At 42.5% G+C, this 24,718-nt stretch overlaps 1 protein-coding gene across 1 annotated transcript in view; it reads right to left on the bottom strand.

The window, feature by feature from the left end:
* The window catches only part of DPF3 (double PHD fingers 3), a gene marked incomplete at its 5' end in the record, with an annotated part of 137,587 nt that overhangs the window by 48,934 nt on the left and 63,935 nt on the right, over positions 1 to 24,718 (bottom strand). The window contains 2 exons of the mRNA XM_082282818.1: positions 16,315 to 16,422; positions 21,621 to 21,781. Coding sequence (XP_082138944.1) covers positions 16,315 to 16,422; positions 21,621 to 21,781 — 269 coding nt within the window. The remainder of the gene's footprint in view (positions 1 to 16,314; positions 16,423 to 21,620; positions 21,782 to 24,718) is intronic.

The following is a 24,718-nucleotide window of genomic DNA, read 5'->3' as shown; positions in this document are numbered from 1 at the left end:
CATACAGCTAAGCATTGTTTAGTTTAACCCACTAACAAAATGTGGACTTGACCAGCAACTGTATTTCTCTGGCAGACTAGAATGCCCCTATAAAATCTCTCTCAAAAAAAACCAAAACCAAAACAGAACAGTCCTCTTGTCAGTTGTCTCTTGGAAGTTTTCTGCAGATTTATTTCTCAGCACAGATATAAATCATTGTCACATATAATAAGCTGTACCTGCTTCTCAAAGACTGCCAAATTACAATATCAGACTAAATGCTGGATCAAGTAACTACCCTCAGGGCTGAAATCGTCTCCATTCAGAAATATCTCCATTCAGTAGCAATTTTCTAGCACTCATTTGTGTTCTGGTCACTCTTGCATTTGTGTTCTAGATGGGCTCACACTGCACCAGGACTTCTGCAGCAACAGTGTAGGCACTATCAAGGGACAGAGGCAAGATAACTGCTGCAATTTAAAGAAAATTATTAAGTAAAAAAACCTATTCCTTTGGGCTTTGTGTCACCCTAACAGGGTTTCTGGTCTGTTGGGAGTAGAAGAATAACTTGGGGTATCTATCTGCAAATGGCCATATAGAATCACTCACACAGATAGATGATGGGCATTTTGACCCCTCCAAAGCCCCAGAATTAAATAATTAACCAGACAGTTATGAGCTAACACCAGTCCCCTCCTCCCCACAGGTGGGATAGTCATGTCCACATTGCACACTCTGCAAAGGTAACAGGGAGTGGACCTCCACTGCAAACAACTGCACTATATGTGACAGAACTGAATAAAAACACTTGTACTGAATACAAACTCATACATAAACCATGTGTAGAGCCACCCATGCCAACCTTCCTGCAAATTCTGTGAGATTCTGCATAGCTTCTCTTCCTTATCGAGGACAGTGGAGGGGATACCTTTAGTAACAGATAAATCTCTGTAATGCAGTTATCTCTCAGCTGCAGTGCACAAGCATCCCAATTAATTCAGTCCAGGCCTAGCAGAGCCGGCACTAAGCCAGAGCTGATAAACCTGCCAAAGCCAATCTGAGTCCTGCAGTGATTCTTGGGAACCTGCTCTGTGCGTTCTGCTGCTCCGGACTGAGGGGGTTTATGTGCTCAGCTCTGGCTGGCACCGCACGGAGCGGCAGCTCCGCTAATGAGGCCTTTCTAACACCCAGAGTTCTGGGGAGCAGGCAGAGACACCCAGTCACCCCAAAGGCATCAGCAAGGTGTGGCAGGGCTTATTAGCACCGCTCAGCCAGATGCCAGCTGGCCCAGCCCTGATCCTGCATGGCTGCCTGCAAAGCTCCCACACGCGGGCAGGCCTGGGGAGCAGCACAGCCACGCTTGCACGGTGCCATGTCTGAGGGTCAGCCATGCCAGGCACACCTGGGCCAGCATCCCTGGCTCAGCGAGCACTGAACTGCATAAACCAATGCAGAACAGAAAGGCCACAGCAAAGTGGCAATCATTTTAGGATGGGATAGGGAGCAACCAGCCCAGATGCTGCCTTTGGCATCTCTGCTCTCCCAAGTGATCCTGGGCCAAATTCTAACAGAGGCACTCTCTGCTTTTCCATCATCTGTCAAATGGAGATAGTCTTCACCTATCCTCTGGGGTTTGGTAAGGCTTGTTTAATATTCATAGGCATTCAGGCATTCAAATAAAATGCACCAAAAATGCAAGGTGGTCTTACAGGCTCTCACAAAGACAGATTTAAACATAGTTTCTTTCCAGCCAAGAAAAACACTGAAGAAGTAGGACTATTTCCACAGATACCAAATTTCAGGGGCCGATTCACAAATTCCAAAGGACAAAGATAATATTTACTCCTATGTTAAGATGCATCTGACAGATGAAGCTATATAAGTGAAAAATGTTATTATAGGAAGGAAGGCTTGTAATAGAAAAAAGGGATGAGGTGCTAGTAGGTATCCTTTCAGAAATGGGAAAGAACAAAGCAAATTATCTCTGAGATGCTCAGATCTCTTGCCACAAAAAGGCAAGCAATTCCAAGAGGCCTATAAAGGGTTTAGACAAAAAGGTGAACTCTAGAATTAATAACAGAATGGTAAACAGGAAGATTAATGGCACCAGAGAAAATGCAGATGGTGAAGCCCAGCCTGCAGGCTCAGCAAGACTCTGAACAGGGAGGGGAAAAAAGGCAAGGTGTAAACAAGGTGACCTTCAAAGGCACGGGAATGCCTGCCAACAGGCCAGCCAGAGGGCATCCCAAGACACAGATGTGCCATCTGGGGTAGGCTGTCTCATGACAACGTGAACAAGATTTGTCTTTTTCAGAATTTGCAGGGAGGCAAAATGGGTAGTGGCAGAAAATATGACCATTCATTCAAAAGTGGCACAATTAAATGCACAGGTTGGAAAAGGATGCCATCCATTTTGTAAAAAAAATACAAAAGAATTCCCTGAATATCCCCACTCAGAAAGGTCTTGTGCCCACTTGTAAAGCCTGCTCATGCAAGGTGTGGGGGAGGAGAAACTGGTTTTCACCAAACAAATGTTTTCCTTGAGGGTTTATGCTTTAAGTTTATGGTAAAAAGAAAAAAAAAAAAAACAACCCTCAGCACATACTGCAAAGCAGCTCTTTAAACCAATGATGGTATAAATTTTCCCCATCTTGGCATAAGTCTGTTCACTCCAGATGGCACATTTGAGTTGAAAGCAGGTAAAGATTTCTCAGAGATCTCTATGTCCAGTATTTACACAGTCCCCTTGCTTTGCCTCAATGCTTAGTTGGTCCTTCTGTGTGCCTGGGAGATCTCAGTTCTTTGCCTACAGTAAAAACTGGGAGAGAGAAATCTCCTACCATAGTTCTGCAGGGAAGCCTGGCTCTGTCAGGCCTGATGCTTAGATCATTGTGATCAACCAGGAAAATTAAAAAGTAAATGCAATCACACATTTTTTTAAATGCATCAATCAAACACCACAGTGGGGCAGTGCTAAGGGAAACAATGCTATCTCTAAACAAGCCTTCTACAGAATAAGCCAAACATGAACTGTTATGATATCCAGAGGCAAGAATATTAGGGGAAAACAGAATAAGCAACATTATAGCTCACTGTGGAAAAAAAGCAGACCTTAGCTATGGGAGTCCAGCAAGCAGTGTATTCACACACCTTTTTTTCCTTTCTGCCTGGCTCAAAGTGCATAAAATCTGAGTATTTCAAGCAAAACTGGCCCATCTGAGTTCAGTGCTGAAACTGGCTACTTCAGTGCTAGGAGCACAAACAGACATATCTGAATGTGTTTTATTCTGATGGGCTGCATACCAGTGAAGATATTGCCATGACCTCTGGTTTCACAGTAGGAATCACGGGTGCTGGATGAGGTCAGGCAGCTCCTGCAGAGCCTGCACAGCCCAGTGCTATTACATCAAGAAGGCTTGACTCAAGTGAGCTTGATTGTTGGCAGGAGCTGCCACCATGGCTCTGGGCATCAGCACACACCTTTATCCAGAAAGTCCCATCATGTGGCTCTGTTGGTTGCTTTTTAATAGAACAGGAATGGAGAGATGAAGAACACACCTGAAAACACTAATGTGGCAGTGAGGAAGGAATCAGGAAAACAAGGGAGAAAAACAGCAAGATGGAGGAAAGGTACTATATTCCTTCTCCTCGTCTGCTGCAGCTAACTAGGGCATCCTTGTTCTGAAAGCTGCTACAGAAAAGTCTGAAAAATGGAAGCCCTGGGCCTTGAATCATGTCTTTTCAATATCTCTCTCCTTTCTTCTCTCTGCTAACAGAGAAACACTGTAAACTCCCGGACCCTGAAAATATCTATTTCCACACCTTACCAAATACAGTGAAAATAGATGATAATAGGGAAGAGAGAGAGATAGCCATGCAAGGAGAAAATAAAGTGAAATAGAGAATAGTTGCTCTTCTCTCCTTTCCTTCTGCTCAGCTTTAATTTCCCTTTGTTCATCTAACACTGAGCCAAACTAAGCCAAAAGGAGCTGCCATGCTGGGCTACAAGATTGATGGCTGCAGGCAGACTCCACAGTGAAGAGACGGATGACTGGTCATTTCCCGCGATGCACTGAAAAACATCCATCCTTGCAGCCATGCTGAGTCCATTTGTGCTCCTTTTGAAAAGAGAGATAAACACAGGCAGCCAGAGGCACCTGGCTGTCCTTCTCCCTCAGAAGGACACAGCTATAGTCCTCTGGGTTCCTTGGGAAGGTCGCTCTGTCCATCCCTGAACATCTGGCTGTGGGATTTGCTAACTCTCTCTCTCCCCCGGCAATCATCCATCTATTAGAGCACAGTGCAGGTTGGAAGAAAACGGTGAAGAGAATGGTGTGACAACCTCATCAATCCACAGCTACACGCTTGGCTATTTAGTTTTCTTTACACTATTCCTAAATGCGGGGGGGGGGGAGGAGAATTGCTACTGGTATGAAGGAGGGAATTGTGGAAATGGCAGTGTGGATTGGAGTAAGTCCTTACGACTATTAAAATGTTGTGCATGTACTAAAGCAGTAGGGAACTAATTAAGATTCAGGATTGAAAGGCAAAACAAAAAAGTTGGATGCACTCTTGTTCCATCTGTAGCACTGACTGAGAGTTCAGATGTACTTGGGGCATCATCTTTAGCAGAAAGAGGTTAATTTTTTTTTTTTTTTTTTTTTTTTTTTTTTTTTTTTTTTTTTTTGGCCCACTCAGATATTAACAGAAAGCTCCCTGGAAGAATATACTGTAAGTATATTTATAGTGCCAGCCCTGGTATAGCAGCTTCAGAGGCACAAAGCACTTAATCCTGAGTCCTTTCTATTTAGTTAATAGTGTCTTTGTTGCTGATACTGTCCTGGTCTATAGCCCTGCTCACAGATACAGCCTCTGTGTTTCCAGTTCTCCTGTTGTGCTGCTACCTCACTTAGGCAATGAGCATTACATGGCAGATGTATCCATAGCATCACTTACAAATTAGCATCACTCCAGAAATTCCTGTAACCACGAACCTCACTTTGTCAGAGTAGCACGTATCTGTAACTGTGTCATTTACAGACATTTCACCAAGGAAATCATGAGAAGATAAAAGCATTCACCCTCCCTCAAAAACACAAAGAAATTAGTCACTTGCTTCAAGTGTTTATATGTAGTTTTAGCACTCTACCTGAGCCAGCTTTGAAAATTTGTCTTTTATTCCCATCATGCCGTGCCGTTTATTTTAAGCCAACAATAAAAGGATTTTCACTACAGCTCTTTAGGACATGCATAGGATATTAATCATGACCGTATGTTTTCCTAAGACATAAACCCCATACTTGCCAAGGGCAATCACTTGCATTCAGAAGGGCATAATTTCTATCAAGAGGGGCAAAGTTTCCATCCTTTCTCCTACATCAAGAACCATAGCTTTAGCTGATGGAAATTGCTGCTTGCTGTTATCTTTATCAGAACTACCCACCTACAACAGTTAAGGTCCCAGCCCTAAATTACCTGGTTTGTTTAAGGGGAACAATGTTCCAAGTGCATCCTGAGTGAGACCTCTGGTCTAGAAGACATTGCACATAAAAGCCATATCCACCTATTCCAATGTGTTGCATCAAACCTCCTTCCCCCATGGAGTTCATTACCAGGAAGGGATGCTATGGCAAACACCAATGGTGTCAGAATCATGAAGAATAAAACACCTGTAATAAACTATTAGTCAATCAAATGCAAAACACAGGGAATATTGAAATTAATCATAATCTAGTAAAAACATACTATTATCTCTCAGGTACAAGATGATTATGAGGCCGTAAAATGTTTACTACAGAGAATGGGAAGGGAAGGTTGGTGGGAGGTACAGGGATGTGGGAGGGGAAGTCATCATACTCTCTCCATTCTACTCTCAGCAGTTCTATAAAGCTTGGCTTTTCAGAGTTGAAACTGAATATTATATTAACATTTATTGCTCATTCCGTTATATTATGCACCAGGAAAATAACACCTGCTATAAATATTACAATATTTCATGGTACAAAACAATTTAATTTGCTATATGTCAGGAGAACAATAACATTTAATAAATAGGGTTTTTAAAAGCATATTTTAATGTAATTATATTCTATAATGTCTTTGCTAGTTTTTGTTAACATTTTCTTCTATAAAGCAGTGCCTAGGTTCTACCACACCATTGACCTAGTAGGCCAGTGACTTCACTGGGCTCTATGCAGGATGCTGAGTACCAAACCTGCAAGTCTGGTCCAACCCAGTACCTGACATGTAGATTTAACTTTAGGCATGTGACAAGTCCCATTAATTACTAAAAGATCACTCATGTTCTTAAAGCCCAAGCTCAGGTACTTTCCTTCGCTGGGGTTAGACAGCTTGGCATCTTATGAGACTAAGCCCTGGGGACTTGATCCTATAAACCCTTTTTCATGTGATTACCAGAGAATTCCCAGAATTACTCATATGGACACACAAAATAGATGTAATGAATTAGATTAAAAGTACCCATTTCCCAGGATCTTGTGTCTAGTACTTGCATCTGAACTGTACCTGTGCACTGCAAAAACCCTTTTGACGATGTGGCTTATCCTCTTCAAGCATTTTTACTTGCGATACTTAGAAAAGGGGCAGTAGGTTTGCCAGCAAGGCTGTTCAGGTTCCGTTCCAGCTGTAAGATTCCTACAGGGCAGATGGCTTCCTGTCTGCCCCTCCCCACGATGGAGAGCTGGTGATTTGTGCCTTGAGGGAAATGGGTCTGACAGGTTCCAGCATTTCCCCAGGCACCATCCTCTGGGGCTTCCCAAGTGGTTCCCATAGCCCTTTCTTCTGGTAAGCCTTCAGCTTACCTTTACTCCCTTCATTTTAAGGTAAAATTTGTTTATTTCATAAATAAATAATCCTGATGGTTACTTAGAATCATCAATGTTAACTTCATAGCAAGGAGATAAATCCCACAGAGCTGTACCTCTCCAGGAGGAATAATTTGTCTCCTAGAGACATGGCATTCTCAATCAGGCCTTGGCAGCTTGAGAGGCACATGCTGAATAACCTCTTCCCAACGACGTGTCCTAGCAGCCAGATGTAGGTCAAACACAGTAGCCAAGAACAGAGAGAGAGCAAAACAATGGGCTGGATAGCTCAGAGAGGGTGGCAGCACCACAAGTAAGCTCTCTCTCAAGAAGCCCAGGTCTTTCAAGCCAACGCCATCTCAGCTGCCTGAGCCCTCCCCCACATCTTGCAGATCAAGCCCCGAGAGATGACCTGCAGTCACACTGCAGAGGCTCCAAGGAGATCAACAGCACAGTTCATTCCTTCAATTTAATGGCCTACTGTAGTGACCGAAACATTTTTTCAGAACAGCCTGGCTCCAAAGTCATCATACCTCTATTTTCACAAATATACTAAGTACAGCTAAGATGACACAGCAGTGGAAAAATTACCTTTAAGTGGCTGCACTGCTTCTGAAATTACAAGAGCCTTGTGTCTGTGGGATGCTGCACATGCAGCCTATGTTCCCATTCCCAGGGACGAGATCCAGAGAACTCAGAAAAATAGACTTAACAGCTCACAAAATTGCCTTATCTTGTTCAGTTGCTACTGCTGCCTTAGCCTGGTGACTCGAGCCAGAGGGGTTGGCTTCAGTGGGCTTTTGATCAAAACCCAGAGAGGTTCCAAAGCCCAGTAGCTTCTTCATGCATCTCTCTCCTAATTATGCAAACTGGCTCAGCCACACAAGAACCAGGAGTAATCCCAGGTGATTCATAGCCATCTTAGCTAAACAACAGAGTTCTCCGGGTAAAACTGTGAATATAAAATACATGTAGTGACCTGTTCCAGATCTTACAAATGAAAGAGAAACTATTTACATGAAGTTAATCCTGTAAATTCTACCAGCATGACTGTGGAGTTAAGCAGCAGAAACAATGTTGTTGTTTTCTTGACTGGACTATTTATAGAATATTATTTACTTTTCTAGAAATGAGTGTTTTACTTCCGTAACTGCAAAATCATGAAATTCCATTTGGGGAAAAATACACATTTACTCACAGTCACTGAGCTGAATTAGCCTAAGAATTTGCAGCTTATCACATGTAACAACACCCAGCAAGAGCAGTGCATGATTTGAAGGAGAGGTTACCACAGCTCTGGCAGCCATGACATACAGAAGGCCAGCTCACCAGTGGCCAGAAAAACAAAGCAAGAATAATTACGCTGTGCAAAACTCGAGATACCTTCTCAGCAATTACACTGCACAGCCAGCCTTGAAAAAACTGGCTCAACAATTCACCTATGGTGAGTCTCTTTATTTGTATATATGGGTGTGTAACAAATTGCTTATTTTTTCATCATCATCCTGGTACACATAAGCCCAGGCTGTGGACCAGAGCTGGTACACTTCCATACCAGTTTTGCAAGGCTTTCTGCTGATGGCCAAAACATTTAATCCTGGCACTTTGAAGGCTTGGTAAATGCCATGATTCATTCATTTATTTTTATTTAGAGGTATCCCATACCCCTCCCAATCTCTCTCAAAGTATTTGTTAGATATCTGTTAGGCACTCCTCTGAGTCAGACAGGTGAGACTGATGTTTTAGCACCTCCATTTCACATACTGAGAAGCTGAGAGAAAAAGGCATATTCCATTGTCCCTGGTACTGTGTGTAGTCCTGTGTGGGGCACAGGCAATGCAAGGATGTGATGGTGTGGTACAACTTGAAGTGCAGAGATGGGCACCTCTACTGCAGATCAGCAATGGGACAAATACATATTTCACCGCAGGACTTCTATGTCATGATTCTGGTTCTTAGTGCCATGTAAGAAAAAAAGCAAACTTTATCTGGCCAGAGATCTGGACCAGCAAAGGTCCCTGTCGTAGGTAGAATTTAAAGGTGGAGGATGACATGGAATAAACTGTTTAAATGTATAATAGAAAGAAGCTGATTTGCAAGGAGATCCCACACTGATGAGTTTTCTCTTGGTGACAGAAAGTCACTTTTTCTAATCCAAGTCGTAGTTGGATGTGTAAGTGCCTTAAAGCAGCAGCTCTCACTTGTGGTGCCATGTCCTGCTGTGAAGACAAGATTAGTGGAGAATTGGAGCCTACTGTTTCAATTCAGTAGCATTGATGGACTCATCTGTAAGCTGCAGGCTTAGCTGATGAATAAACACATACTTAAATTTAGACCAGAAGTCCAAAAGAAAAGGTCCAGCAGAATTCAGTATTCATACTGGTATTAAAAAAAAAAATAAAATAAAATAAACAACAGCAAAGAAAAGACCCGAACACCTTTTGGCATCCCTGCTCCCAGATTTGGATTCATAATGTAAAGCTTCATTTTGTTCTGAAGTGCTATGGAAATGTGACATAGATAGGTACATGATAGACCAAGCTCAGGACTCAGCACGGCCAGGGTGTAGATGTGCTTTCTAACAAATCAAATGGGAACCGAAAACCATCCACCCTCCCTGTCACAAAAAGTTAAGGGGTATTTTTTGTTTTCTTCTACATGAGACGACAAAGATAAAGATGGGTGAGGATGGGTGAGAGTGAGAGCTGCTCTAGGCTCAACCCAGCCCAGGTGCCGCTCCCAGCAAACGCCGGCTGGAGCGCGGGCCGTCCCCGCCGCGGGGGAGCCCCGCCGGGAGCGGCCACGGAGCGGCCCCGGCGCGGAGCTCCCGCTGCCCGCCGCGCCCTCTGCCGGCCCCGCCGCGCCGCTGCAGCCGCCGCTCCCGGCCCCGCCGCAGCCGCGCCGGCACCGCCGGCCGGCGGGATTGAACATCCTGAACCCAGGCCTGTTTTAAAGGACCCATTACAAAAGGCGAGGAGAGTTGGGGGTTTTGTTTGCTTTTCAACACAAAGGACTTCAGAATGCAGAAGCACTTGAATAAAAAGCAGATTTTAAATGACATTTTAATTTCGGAATTTTGCAGGGCCAGGAGCAGAACTCACAGAAGTTTGCTAACAGGCTATTAAAATTCATCTTATATGAGAAATCCAGACCAAATCATGAGAAAAACAAACCTGCTCCTGTCAAGTCAGCTCAACCCCAAATGCAGGGTTCATCATGGCAAATGTTGATAAAAGCCATGAACAATTAAAAAACCTAAAATAAGCTCTACACAAAAGGTAACTTTGGTAAACTCATATCTGCAGAAATCTTTCAGAAGTCTGAACAGCTGACATGTTTATATTATAGCCTCCTTCAGGAATATTGTATCCAATTCATCTGCATATTACAGACATACTCTTATCAGGCACCAGAAATATTCTGCTGGTTATGATCCTAAGATAGTCTTAATGGACCTTAAAAGGAGCCACAGGCAGGTTTTATAACATAACATGACCTTTAATTACAGAGATAATAGTAGAAAAACTGTCAAATAGTAGGAAAAGGGGTTTTTTAAGATGTGCCTCTCTTTACAGTGTTCATAACGAAACAACACTGCTGTCTTGTAGTACAGAAGAGGAACCAACGTGTGATTGTGTAGAAATTGCTGAAATCAAAAGTGAAACTAGTCAATATTAATTGGCCTATGGGAGAAAAAAATATAAAAGGAAATTTTCAATAAATAAAGTGTTTTGAATTTTTTATTTTGGCTCTAATATCTTTGAGTGAAACTGGGCATGGCAACCAGCAACGGAAAAAAAAATACGGAACTCAGTAGGACTGTATTCTTTCTGTGTTCTTGGGTTTGACTTCCAGCTGTACCACAAACCTCTGCTTAAACCATCATAGAAGTAATTCGTTCCCTTTGTCGCTCATTTCTCCATTTTGGAATCAAGCTACCTTCTTCACTATATTTTGTGTATCTGGACTGTAAGTACATGGCTAAGAAGACTTCAGAGCAACCCCTGGGATGATGGTCTAACATGCTGCTTGAGTCTCTAGATGCTATCATACAAGTGATACTACTGCAAATTCTGTTCTTTGGTTTTTAATGTCATCTTAACTTTATCTTGGTGAAGTGCCCCATCTTAAAGACCACAGACCTCCACAGACATGCTGAGCATCTCCCCCAGGAGCTGGGAGCACTCCTCACTTCCCAGGAAATACACAGTATCTTGTACAATCAGTCACAGTCTCCACAAGGTAAACTGAGATGCTTTAAAGAGATAACAGCTTATCTGTAAGGATTTTGTTCATTCATCCACAAGCACACTCACCTAGGTATACCCCATATGCCAGATTAAAAACAGATCAGGCATTGTTCAACTGGAAGTAAAAATCTGTTTTCAGTACTTTCTTCAAACAACTTAACCATGGTTCATAATAGCAAAAGAAAATATTTTTGTTTGTTTTTACTATTCAACAGCTGGTAAAAAAGCCCATTTCTGTAGCTCAACTGAACACTGGACTGCCCAGACATAAGTAACAGGACAGACACTACTAGCACAGGACCCCAGCTCATTCTCAGCACAGTAGTAGCATAAACAAACTCTACTCCACACCCTCCAGGCAGGTGGGAAGGCTGCCCACTCTGAAACCTCACTGTGGGCTTTCAGTCCAAAACCAAAGGACATCAGCAAATTGACACAAAAGCTTTACAGTCATATTCTTTAGACTTACACACCATGTGAAATAAAAGCTCTGTGGGTATGTATGTGTTCATCTATATTTAGCCATCTTGTAAGACTGAAGTAGGACACTACCAATTTAAACTCCACAGGGTTTTTGGCCACACTCACTGTATCTGTTCTCATCTGCATAGGTGCAAAGCTTGGGTAATACTTGCCTGTCAGCAGGGTTTACTGTAGGTAATACCACTTCCATAATTTTGATAGCTGACCCAACACATAATCATGATACTTCCCAGCACCACGAAACCACTAAGTATATAGGAAAAGGATCAATTATGATTTCAAGGGGCCTCGGGTCTAATCCAGGATCTCCCTCTCATTTCTAACACACCTCTGTCCAACTGCTCTGATTTTACCAAGGGCCAGAACCCTACTGCTTGCCATCACAGCACCTGCAGTTCACAGTGGTGGTAAGAGTTAAAAATTTTCCTTTTTCTCCCACTCCACTGGAAGAAACGCTACCTAGCTCAACCCTCCCCCTCACCCATTCCCACACTTATGCTCAGGAGCTCAGCTCTGTTCTTGCTCTTTTACTGGGCAGGAGAGCAGCCAGCTGAGTGAACGTGGAAGCACAAGCTGCTTACAGCCCTCCCACTGCTCTGTGCTGAAGTGCCATGCAAATACCACTGCTCGATTCTGCAGAGAACCAGGTTTCCCGTACTCAGTTGAACAGAAGTCTAGTTTCACAAATATTATGAGAGTATCAACACCTAATAAGTCTAAAATTCTGCACCTAGGAAATGTATCTGGGAAAACATAATCCAGGAGTGTAGGACAGGATGGGATCTGCCTGGCTGGGGAGCAGCTCTGTGAAAAGGGACGTCAGTGTCCTGGTGGACCATAAGCTCAATATGAATGAACAGTGTGCTGCTAATAAAATAAAGCCAACAGGATACTGGGTTGCATCAGCAAGGGCATCACCAGCAGAGATAAAGAAGTCATTATCATATTCACTGCTTGTCAGGCCATACCTGGAATACAGTACCCAGTTTTGGTCCCTGCTATACCAAAGAGAGGTGGACAGTCTGGAGGGCGTCAAGGGAAGGGCTACAAAGATGATCAAAGGCCTGGGAAGCCTGCCATATGGCTGTCTGAGAGAACTGGGTTTGTTCAGGCTTGAGAAGAGAAAGCTTAGGGGAGACTTTATCACTGTGTTCCAGTATTTAAAGAGTGGCTACAAAGGTGAAGACTCCCTTTTTACAGAGTCACATGAATAATATGAAGGCTAATGGGTACAAGTTACTCCTGGGGAAATTCCAGCTAGACACAAGAAGAAAATTTTTCACATTGGGAACAATCAGCCATTGGAATCATCTCCCCAGGGCAGTGGTAGATTCCCTAACACTGGACAGGGTGCTGAGACATCTTGTCTAGTCTGTGCCAAGGAAGGTTGGACCAGATGATCCTTGAGGTCCCTTACAATATGGTATTCTATGAACCTAAGACATCACAGTATTAGCAAGATGTCAATATATTGCCCATGGCCCAGGATTTGTTTCAAATCTGTACCAGTGTTCATAGGAATCTTGACTGCTACACTGTAATGACTTGTGTAACAGCTCATACCCATTACAAAAATGAACTCTAGGCTGCACCTGAGCCATAATGCTTGGTTTTGATGATAGGAATATAACTTAGAGATGAAAGATGAAGACCAGGCCATATGAAAGTAAATGTCAGGAATACTTAGTGAAATTCCTGAAGATCTGGTCATATTATCGACTGTATTGTCAGTAAAGGCACTATCACAAGTATTGGCAATACTTTATTTCTCCTGCATGTCTACTGGATAGGCTACTGGATGGGATGGAGGATGCTTAGAAATAGCACAAACATGAACACTGCTAGATGTTTGAACAAACCACTTTACTAGGGCAATGCATGCATGTAACTCTGAATATGGTGGCAGAGGAAAACAGGCATCTAAAGGCTGCCTCAGCAACTCCTGTTCCAGTGTTCATACCTTTACAACTTTGGCTGTAAATATTCTTAAAACCAAACACATTCATCTTAAACCAAATAAAAGCAACAGATAAGGACAACAAAAGCACCATCTTGTATTAAGAAGTAGGCGTCAACTGATCCCAGGAGAAACATTATAGTGCATCTTGCATTTTACAAAAAAACAGCAGACATTTGGAGCATGATTATTTTCCTTATTAGGTTTTGGTATTACCAAATGTGAAACTCTCACTCACTGAGTTGTGTCATGCACTACATAGACCTGTAAAAGTAGGTTAAAATTATAAATGCTATACTATTACCAAATAATTTATTGTACCCTTTAACTGCTGGCAAGACAGTAGTTTGATTCTGCTTACTGACCAGCCAATGGCTACCTATGACTTACCAAAACAAAAATCCTAGGTCTGTATATCTCCTGACTTCTGAATACAACTTATTGCTATAAATAGCCACTCCAAAAGCCCAGGCACAGTCCAAGCAAGTATTCACACCCCTGGTGCCAATCCCATTGACTGCTGGAACAGCAAATTTTGGAGCAAAGATCCTCATCTGTGTTTGTTACAGTGGTTGTCTCACAAGAAGTACTTCTACACCGTTAACATAATACAACTAAGGTTTAGCCCTAATTTGATGTTGTAGATGTGCATTGCTTGTACATGCCATAAAACAATTATAAATACACATAAAAATATATCAAGAATTCCACAGCCTCCTCTATAAAAATCAGCTATTTGCGTATTAACCAAGCACAAGCACTCTCTAGCTGCTGAGAACAGCTCTAATGAATGGAATGCCCAAGCCCTACGTGGAGTGAAACTATGAAACATTTAGATTAGATTTCTTTCAAATTTATTTTACATGTCCTTCAGCTGTCATCTCTGTGCTACATAAGAGATCTTAAATTTCCACATCTTTGCCCCACACAACCATCAGATGTTTAACTGAGGACTAAAGAAGTCAGCATTAGGTAGCTTCCTAGGTTCAGCATTAGGTTTTATAACAGTATTCCCCTCCAAAACCTACAGTATTTCTGCTGTCCATATCAAAAATAAATTATATTCTCTTTCTCCCAAATTGTCAAAAGCTACCTTTAAATGGAGATCCAATGTTTTCCATAGGTTTTATACTTTCAAATCAGAGAAGGGAAAAATCCCACTTTTGGCTAGTGAGTATATTCTGGATATGCACAGATGGAATGAAATTATTTTGTGGTATAACTGATAAGGAAAGTTAATCACTAGATAGAAATTGGTTGGAAAATAGATTTAAATGGCAGAGCAATATAACTCGCCTTATTTGGTTGCCACCGGCAATGCAACAAAACTAGCACTCCTGAGATGCAGAGGAGATGTTTATAGCAGGGAAAACAACACAGAGACAGACATGCTGAGGTCTCTTTATCTGATAACTTTGTGGTAATTGCCTTTCATGCCCTGTGGCATGTAGGATGCACTAATTTGGCATTCAGTGAGTACAGCAAAGAACAGGAATACAAACAAAAAAGAGTCAAACCCTCCCCTACTGCTTTACCTTACAAAATTACCAAGGCACAGCAGTACTGGCATCATCACAAAGTCTGAGGTAGGCACTTCTATGAGCCAACATCATCCTCTTCCTAGAGTCCAGTCTCATTTTCATCAATGTACATGACTGATTTCATCAGCTCTTTCCAAGCAGCTCTGCTGTGAGGTCTAGTTCTATTTGCTGGCTGAGACTTTGCCCTTGGTTTGAACCCCAACTGAATGTTATAGGCATTTCTTCCTCTTGTCCAACTGTCCGCTGATGTCTCCTATATTGAAGGTAGGGAGTTTTGAAAAACTGTTTCTACCAGAATCAACAGAAATTTTGCCTCTGATTTTAATGGGTTTAGAACTTGTCTCTGTTGCTCTTTCCTCTCTTTTCACCAACTCCTGCATAGAAGCAAAGTCATCAGTATTGCTGAGCACAGCTCAGTTCCCAGGCACCTTCTTCTGTCAAACAGGTTTTTTTAAATATTCTTAATTTACATTTGGGGCTTTTCTCCTGTACTTTTTATACTGACAGTGTCTCACCTCTTAAAAACCACATACAGCTGTGAGTATATGTGTTCCCTCTTTCTCATAATAGCTGACCCCAGAGACAGCAAGCTTTTATTACTAACTTCAGGGAAGAATGCACAACACTACATTCTACCTGACACAGCTGCAGCTCCTCCACATCTGCTTTACAGTCACTCATTCAGCATCCAGACTCATCACTTCAAGTAGTTTAATTGTGGGAGAAGAGTAGCAAGGACAAGAAGAATGAAAGAATAATGGACAAAGGTACACGTACAGGCAGAAAAAATACACAAATGTGGCATATGATCACTGTTTTTTATTATTTGTTGTTTATAATCTGGTCATACCCCTTGTCACCAGCCTCACTAAGAAAAATCTTAGCGTACTTACTGTTCTACACACACAGTGGGTTTTTTTCACAAAGATTAGGCAGCAGATGCCAGTGAGACTTTGTATTAGTAATGCACTGAAGAAATAATTAGTAATACATTGATTCTTTGCATCCTTGTGAATTTCCTAATAGAAGCCAGGATTCAACCCTACAGAAGTTAAATTCAGCTTCCATTGTGCTCAATACAAGTTGTTCACATTTTCATAAGGGATGAGTTGTATGCAGCGGGTTTGGTGGTTATGGTTACAGCAAATCAAGTAAGATGCAACAGATGCAATGAGAAATGGTTGGAAAGCAGCAAAGATAAAGTCCAAGGTCTAAATGCCAGGTTTGCATGTATGCCAGCTGTTCTGCAGCTTGGGAGAGGCAGGCAAACAAATACTTACCAGGTTTAATTTCCAGCAGCTTCAGCCTGGAATCCTCAGGGGGATGCAAACGCCTCTTTTTGCGCCAGCAACGTGCTGGGTATGTGTACAGCTGACCCGGGGCCAGGCCTGAAGATTAAAGGCAAAAAATTAATCACATTTCAGTTTGGAAACCACAAGCACTCTCTACCATCTTTGTTCTTGCCCTCCCAGCCTCTCCTTGTTGGAGGGTTCAATGCTGCAAATCATGAGGCAGAGCTACACACTCAAGGCATCCAGTGCTCCTGAGGCTCCTCAGCACCTCTTGGGATCAGGCCTACAGAGAATCTAGGTCTCACTTAGACACTTCACTCAGCTCACTGAAACCAGAGCTGCACATAAATAATTTGTGATTTCTTCAGGGTAAATAGAATTTCAGACTCTCCTGGGTCACAAGGGCAATGTCTCCTCCACGCACAGAGAAAGCCCCTTGAGAGAGAAGAGATGAAGTTCTGACATGCAAATCTTGAGCCCCTGATGCACAGAGCAGCTCAGGAAATTTGTGTCTTCCAAATGGGAGCAAACCAAGATCCAAGAGGTCTGACTCTGTATTTTTGCTTACATTCTGGACTTCTGTCTGAACACCAGTTCTTCATTTTGACTCTTACTTCCTCATGCCAGTATGCTGAATGAGGGAGGAGATACAGCAATAATGTTTATATCATTGCATGTTCCCTTAAACCACATTTGGCATCACTGGCTTTTGAGTTGCCCTGGCTCTCCTGACAGACACCCTTCAGCCAGTGTTGAAGCTATACTTTGCTCTCTTGCATTCAGGACACAGCAGGGCTTTGTGAATGCTTCACTAATAGGGGCACAGAAGCACACTGGCAAGTGCTTCAAAGCATCCTCAACTGCCGCAGATAGTCATGACACACAGAAATACTCAGCAAGACAGAGAAAAGTTGGAGGAATTTAATTCTCTCCTCCGCTTTCCCTGCCCTCTCTGTCCACCAGTTGCTTTGGCTCCTCTGCCCTTCTGCTGTTGCTACTGTCTTGAAGGAGCTACAAAGCATGACTGCAATTCCAGACTCATTGTCCTCAAAAACCAGGTGAGACCACGTAAGAGAGAGGAGAGGAGTGGTGTTGCTATATCTGAAACTGTACAAACAGTGAACAGCTGGACAGCATCAGGGGGGTGCCAGTAAATCAGAACAGCTCAAGGGCAGGAGGATGGCCCAAGAGTTCTCTCCTCTCTTCTGATGCAGCCAGGAGAGAATATCAGCTTGGGAACAAAAGTGACTCACCAGACCAAATGAGGATAATGAAAAAAAACCATCCTACTTACTTGGGGGTGGGGAGGAAGACACAGTAACATAATTCACCTTGAGGGCATGTGCTAATCAAATTCTGCAAGTGAGTTCCTGGTTTTTAATATTTCAGCTGTTGGGAATGCCAGTTCAGACCCCAGCACCTTCTACCTACTTCCAAGGCCTTGGAGCATCTACAGCATACTGCCCGAGTATGGCCAAGAGACGGAGTATTTGCAGAGCTCCTGGCTGTCTCAGGGCACAGAATGCTATTGAACTTGGACTTTTCACGTCCTTCTTTCATAGATGCCCAGAAAGCTGGGCATTGTGCCCATCTCAGGAAGGACACATTTCAGAACAGGTTGCTTAAGACCAGTTTGGGAATAAAAATGTGAATAACTAGAACTTATACAGTGTTTGGACACCCTTCTTCATGCCACTTTGCAAACATTAACCACTGCAACCAACTGCTATAATGATGAGGTGGATTGTGCCTGGCTCTGATGTGAGTAATTAAAGAGGTGGAGGCAAGAAGCCCCACCCTTTCACAGCAGGTCCTGTGCAAGGACTTGAATGCAATATTGAAATGGCAATTGCCAGATCAAAGCAATAGGACAGAGAATCCATTGCCCAGGCCTCCACAGAGGAGCCATTTGAAAGAGTAAGTACCACAGCTTTTGTCCCAGACAGAGAGGAGCAAAGATCTACTAGTTTTGGGGGAATATCTGCTAATGTGAGCACTCTTACATGAAAGAGCAGTTCTGGATTCAGCCAGGACAGTGAAAGCCAACTATATACTACATGCTGAAAGCCCAACTAGAAACTTGAAAGGAGAGAGGTAGGAAAGCCTCTTCCTTAGAGGGTGGCAGGCAGATCAATAAGAGACGGATGATCCAACATCCACCTCCGCACCCCTTGAGGTAAGCCCTCTGTTCCTACTCACAATACACCTGTTCATTAATATACTGCCATCCAATGAACTTAAAACACATACCAGATCTTCACTTCATTGAACCCATCAATGCTACCTTCATTTCTCTACCCTGTTCTCCATCTGTCTCTATGTCAGCTCACATGAAGAGTAGATCTTACACAAAGGAGAGGCAACAAGGAAAGGGTCAGTGCTGAATGCAGCTCCTTCACAGGCGATCTTGCAGTGAACATGGAAATAATGCATGTTACTTTCTTCAGTCCTCTGTGGGTTGTTTCTCCCTCTGGTACCTTATAGGGCAACCAGAGAAGGCTCCAACCATTTGCTTACAGAGGAAATAGCAGAACCTGCAGTGAGTTATGTTGTTTATCTCATTAGTGTAGGAGAGTCATAACTCAAAGCTCATGTGAAAGGCCAGGGGAGGAGGGGAAAAGGAGGGAGTTATGTGCAGTATTGTGTGAAATTAACCCTGAACTGTTTATCATGAGATGCAGATTTCTGACTCCTTTAACAAAGAGGACAGCAAGAACCCAAATTAATATGCTGAGTTTCTGACTCTCCTCTGTTTTTCAAGTCTGTGTAAGTGAAAAGAGGTCCTGGAGCTTTACCATTCATCTTCATCTAGTTTTTCAGGTTAGGGATAGTAAATGGTAGTGAGCACAGCACACAAGACAGATACCAGGATGGCTGGCAGAGAATTTTCAGAGCCCTTTAGTATGGGCACAAGCACATTGTGTAAACCAAAACCAGGCATGCTAAAACTGCAGAGGGATGCCTTGACTCACCATAATACTATAAGAAATAGATTTACGCGAAGACACTCAAGGGAGCACTAAATGGGCTAATAAAAATCAAGAAAGAGGAAAGCAAATATGGGGGAGGAGGGCTGCTTCATTTCACACTGATTATTCTAATTCAAAATAACAAAGTCATCAGATTTGGTGGCCAATGCAGATGCAGGAGACTTCTTTCTCTTGATACTCTCTGACGAATGGTCCACCATTAGTCTCCAGCACACACCTGCAGGAAAAATGTCACCTAGTCCCTTTTGGAGGGCAAGTTGCCAAACAGTTCACTATCAGAAGTGCAGAAGGAAAGATCTGCAGAATGAATTTGCTCAAGATAGTCCACAGAGCTTATGGCTCAGAAAGGCAAAGCAGGACATCTTGGTTCCTGGTGTGATGCTGTAACACATTTATGATGATTCCTTCTGTAGGTGCACAGACACCAATGAGACCCACACACGTCTATCTCTCTGGAAGTCTATTTCTCTGGAAGTCACTGTTGACAAAACATTACTTGTGAATATAGTGGATGTATACCTGTAAAAAAAAAAAAATATATATATACATATATATATATATATATATATATATACACACACCTTCTGACTGTGTTCAGAAGGATAAAAATAGTAGCACCTTACTCATAACAAGAGGAAGGAAAAGAAGAAAGAAAAGAAAAGAAAAGAAAAGAAAAGAAAAGAAAAGAAAAGAAAAGAAAAGAAAAGAAAAGAAAAGAAAAGAAAAGAAAAGAAAAGAAAAGAAAAGAAAAGAGGAAAATAAAAGAAAAAGAAAAGACCTAATTTTGCCAAAGCATAATCTCTTAGGAAGGGGGAATTTTCAGCTGAAAACTGAAAAAAAAAACTCGACTGTGGTTATGAAGCAACCCTAGAAAAGAAGGGTTAGTGCAGAAGTTTAGACAACTCCCATCTTGTGAATCACATTCAGCAGTCCCAAATTACCCCAGTAGTTTTGGTAGCTGAAATATTCTTAGGGTATTTTTAACGCTGTAAAAACACCTGTTGTCTCCTCTGCCAGAAGTGTCTGCATTTTACTATAGAAACAGTTTTCTGATAGTACTGCAAGACAACACGAACTCTACTTTTGATATTTTGGGAATAGGAGGAGCACAAGGATCCTTCCTTTAGTATATCCTAGGAAAGGGAGAAGGAAAGTTTCAGCTAAGACTCAGCTAGGCACTTTTCAGAAGCAGCAATTGCTTTCTTAGCCCTAGGAGGGCAAAGGAGCATTCTGTGTGTTCCTCCTACTTCATCTCCTGTAAACCAGACAGTGGAAGAGATTAGAGCAGGCTGCACCTTCCCATAATTTCAGATCCAGAATTTGAGGGAGTGGAGGGTGAAGGTGGGAGGGTGTCAAAATAGTTTAGAGAACTGGCATGTATTTATGCACGTGTGCATGTTATACTTCCAGTGCCCATGTACCCTAGGTCCCTTCCTGCCTGGATTCTCTGGGCTGCACTAAAGGGGAAAAAAAAAAAAAGGTAGAAATCCATCATTTTGGTGCTGTCAAAATATCTGTTCCTTCAGCTAATTATTGGTCAGATACTGAGCTATAACCTAGCCAAATACCCCCAGGGGTTCAGAAGGACTTCTGTCTGAGCAACATCTCCTGTCTTCTGACTGGTGACTGTCGACTGTCCTTTGCCTTTCAAAAAAGGATTTCAGATGGATTTAGTCTAACAAAGGAACAACTGACCAAAGTCTACAAAAATAACAGTGCTGTTTTCCCTTGAGCTTCACTGAGCTGTGGAACAGGCATTAGCTAAAGCTCCTTAAGGAAATATACCGACTTCTTTCTGTACCCAGGGGAACTGCAGCTGCAGAATGGATACCCAAGTTAACTCGTCCAAAGCAGAACCAGGGCTTATAGGTATATTTCTAACCACCAGAACAATGTTCATTCCATTAACTGGACTCTCCTGTATTTTACTTCAGTTTTATATCCTTCCCAATATAGTTCCTTATTTTCAGCATTCATCTCAGAAACTCCCTTCTCCGCCTTGGAGGTAATTCCAGTCCTGCTTAGAGTAGAGCATTGAGTCTTCTGCTCCAGACTGGGATCGATAGCTTGAAAAGAGCTACAATGATGCAGCCTTAGAAACTACCATGTCAGGCACTTCTTTGCGTAATTAGCATGAGCTCTCTGCAGTTACCCAAGGAAATCCCCTGCAGGCACAGAGGTTTAGGCAGTTTCTCTTCTGTGTGGCCTGCAGCAGGTTTGAGCTCCTATTAATTAAACCCCATGAGGGCTCAGTGGCCAGCCCTCCATACATGCACATGAATACACAGACACAACACTACCAACCTGGTCCCCTGTGCCTCTTCTCCATCCAGATGTAGCAGTTGTTCTGAGCTACACCAGTCTGCGAATCCAGGAAGGGAAGGCGGACACTTCGCTCAGCACAGAGCCGGGAGTTGTAGCTGCGACAGTGCTCAATTGCTTCTTTGTAGAACTGGTCCCCGAGTCTGCCAAAAGAGACAGGGCACACAGTGAGAATGATTGCGCTGCCCCCTCCAACAAGAGTAGAAAAGGGGCATGAATGGTTGGTTGGTTTGAAAATGGACAAACAGAAAAACTTTGCCTGGACAGATGCAAATGTTGGTGACACGAGACACTGCTGAAGCAGATCATGCAGAAAGTGATGTCAAATTCACCAAAAGATCAGGCTGTCAGGAACCAGACACAGATTTTTTCAGTAGCAGTGTGGCTACTGAATGAGCAAATGATGCAATCACACTGGCCCATGACCCTGGGTCAGGCCCATGTACACCACAGTGAACTCATTTGATTGTTTCTCTTCCCCTGTAGTTTGTCCAGCCAATTCAGCAAACCAGTCATTTCAGCCCCATGTTACAGAAGCTACTGCAGTATGTTTTGAGCAACCAGAAAGCCAGCCAAGTTTAGAAGAACTTCACTCCATCATTTCTGGTGTCAAAGACCCCATAAGAGCAAAGACCACAGTCCTCTTATCGTGTGCTTCTGCGACATGAAAACACACTCCTTAACCACTGGAGCCATATCTGCAATGGTCATACCAGATGTTTTGTCATAAGCCTTCCAGAGTTTTCCTGGAAGGTGCCAAGAGCAGCAGGCTACAACCAGTAGCGACCAGTAAGACCCAGCATGGCAAATGCTGCTTTTCTCTAGAGTCCAGTGGGAAGAACAGTTCTAAAGGCAATGTCACTTAATAAATAACTGTTTGTTCAAAAATTCTGTAGAACCTTCATCTTCCATTGAGAAAGGTTTAAAAACCCTGCCTGCTGGAGATTACCAAAATCCTCCCTCCAAATTTCTCTAAACAGGGAAAAGCATCAAAGTAAAGCTACCCTGAAAACACAAAGCAGCTGTCATGCTGAAGCATTGCAAAGTAGGTGGGCCACACTGCTGAACCTCATTCTTGATCTATTGTCAAGGTGAAATTCAGTCGTGACACGAATAGCTAGGAAAGCTACCTGTTAGGGGTAAGTTCATTAGAAAACAGGAGCAGAGTGATAGATACCATAACTTGCTCTGACTCTGATATTCATTAGTGTGCGAAAAGAGTACAGCACATACAGCAAGTGAGCCAAAGGGATGCATGCACAGAGATAAAAGGGACTCCCTTTCCTGTTCTATTAGTTGTTTTGCCCACTATCCTCTTCCATAGGCACAACTGGCATTTTAAAATTTTGCACACCTCTGAATGTCAAATCAGTGCAAATTGCTCTGTTTTACCATCTGTATCTTTTTTGTGACTCACACCTTTTAAGTGACTCCTCAGTTGTACGTTATGCTTTACATGAGAGTCAAACTCTTTTCGTCTTGGCTATGCTGGACCAATAGCCTATCACTGACAGGGGCTAAAAGCAGAGGCTTAGGGAAGAGCACAAATACAGCAAATACCAAGAGAGACACCTCTAGTTCCCCCTTCTCAATTCTGATAATCGGAACTTAATTTACCCAACTCTCAGGTTATCCAATGATGGGGAGATCAGAACATCCTTTGGCTACAGAGACTTCGTAAGGGTTTTTCGGAGGTTTTGTGCAGCAGTGAACATCTGTGTGACCATGGTGCCTCTCAGACTTGTCCTCCCCTGCTGACCACCAGCCCTGGGCAGCTGCCAGTGCAGGGATCTTTGGAGGGCAACTGAAGGAGAGAGCTCTCTGGACTGTGCAAGTAAGTGGAGGGTACAGCCGTGGGCAGAGTGTGTACAGCAGGATCCCTGCAGACACTGAATCCCCTGCAATGACCCCAAATGCCCTTTTCCATAAAAAGGCAGGGGGGGAAGGGAAGGGGACCAGGGGAGAAAGGAAAAGATAAGCTGCACTACTATACAAAGAATGTGACTAGGAAGAAATGAAATCTTATTAAAAGCTGTAATTAAAGTTGTACACTTGTGTAATCAAAGTCAGTAACAAGGAGACCCCAGCTGATCAAAGATTAACAGCTCTTTCCACAAACACATGAAGTTTCCTCAGAGCTATGTCAGATTCCTTCTATATTAAACCAGGGATGCTCTCTAACTCTAAGGAGTTTACTGAAAAGAAAAGCATAGCTGTGTGACAAAAAATTACCACCACTGCATAAGTCTTCCTTATGCCAAAAATCACTTCAGTCATTAGAATATGCGCACCACAAAGCATCCGTATTAACAAAGACAATACATCTCAGCAACCCAGATATAGGATCTGACTGGAGATTGCTTCAGTTTCCACCTTGCTCTAGGACTGAAAATAACTGTAAGTCTTCAAATGTAAAATATTTGACTTTAAATCACATTATCAAGTAGAGAAATTTTCAGATTTTTCTAAGAGGGAGAAAAGAGGTTTTGAGATCCTAATGGCAGAGAAGCAACCAAGCTAATGGGTCAAATTCACTCTTGACACAATCTTGCAGTCTAGTTGTTTCATTACATTAATTTTAAAGATTTTAAATATGCACTTTTTGCCTTAAAGAAAAATAACAATTTAGAAGTATTCAGTCACCTCCATATTTTAAGAAAGCTTGCCCTGGCTCCACTACAGCAAGCATGATCAAAAAAATGCAGTTTTGTAAGTATTCACTGGAAAGATATTCAGATACTGAGACCTTGAGGAATTGCCCTGGCCTTAATTATGAATTGAATTTTTTTTTTAAAGTGACAAATAATCAAATATAGGAAAGTAAAGAAACAGTATTTCCTTGTGACACTCATATATCAGTGGTAAACAGCTTCCCTGAATTTACTTTTGAGTGCCTAGTTGTTTTGTTTTACCATTAGTCTTTATTGGAGGGATTCTGACACATTCCAAACTTCAGTTATTTTTTTTTTAAAGAAGTTCAAACTTAGAGATATTTTTTCATTTTTTGTGCTACATAGCTAAACACAGCATGTTTTATTTTATGCAGGAAAAAACAGAAAGTACATTAAAATAAGGGCAAA

Source organism: Coloeus monedula (genome assembly GCF_965178545.1).
Source record: "Coloeus monedula genome assembly, chromosome: 6".
Lineage (NCBI taxonomy): Eukaryota > Metazoa > Chordata > Aves > Passeriformes > Corvidae > Coloeus > Coloeus monedula.
Note: the sequence above shows the minus strand (reverse complement) of the source record. Positions and strands in the feature narration are given on the sequence as shown.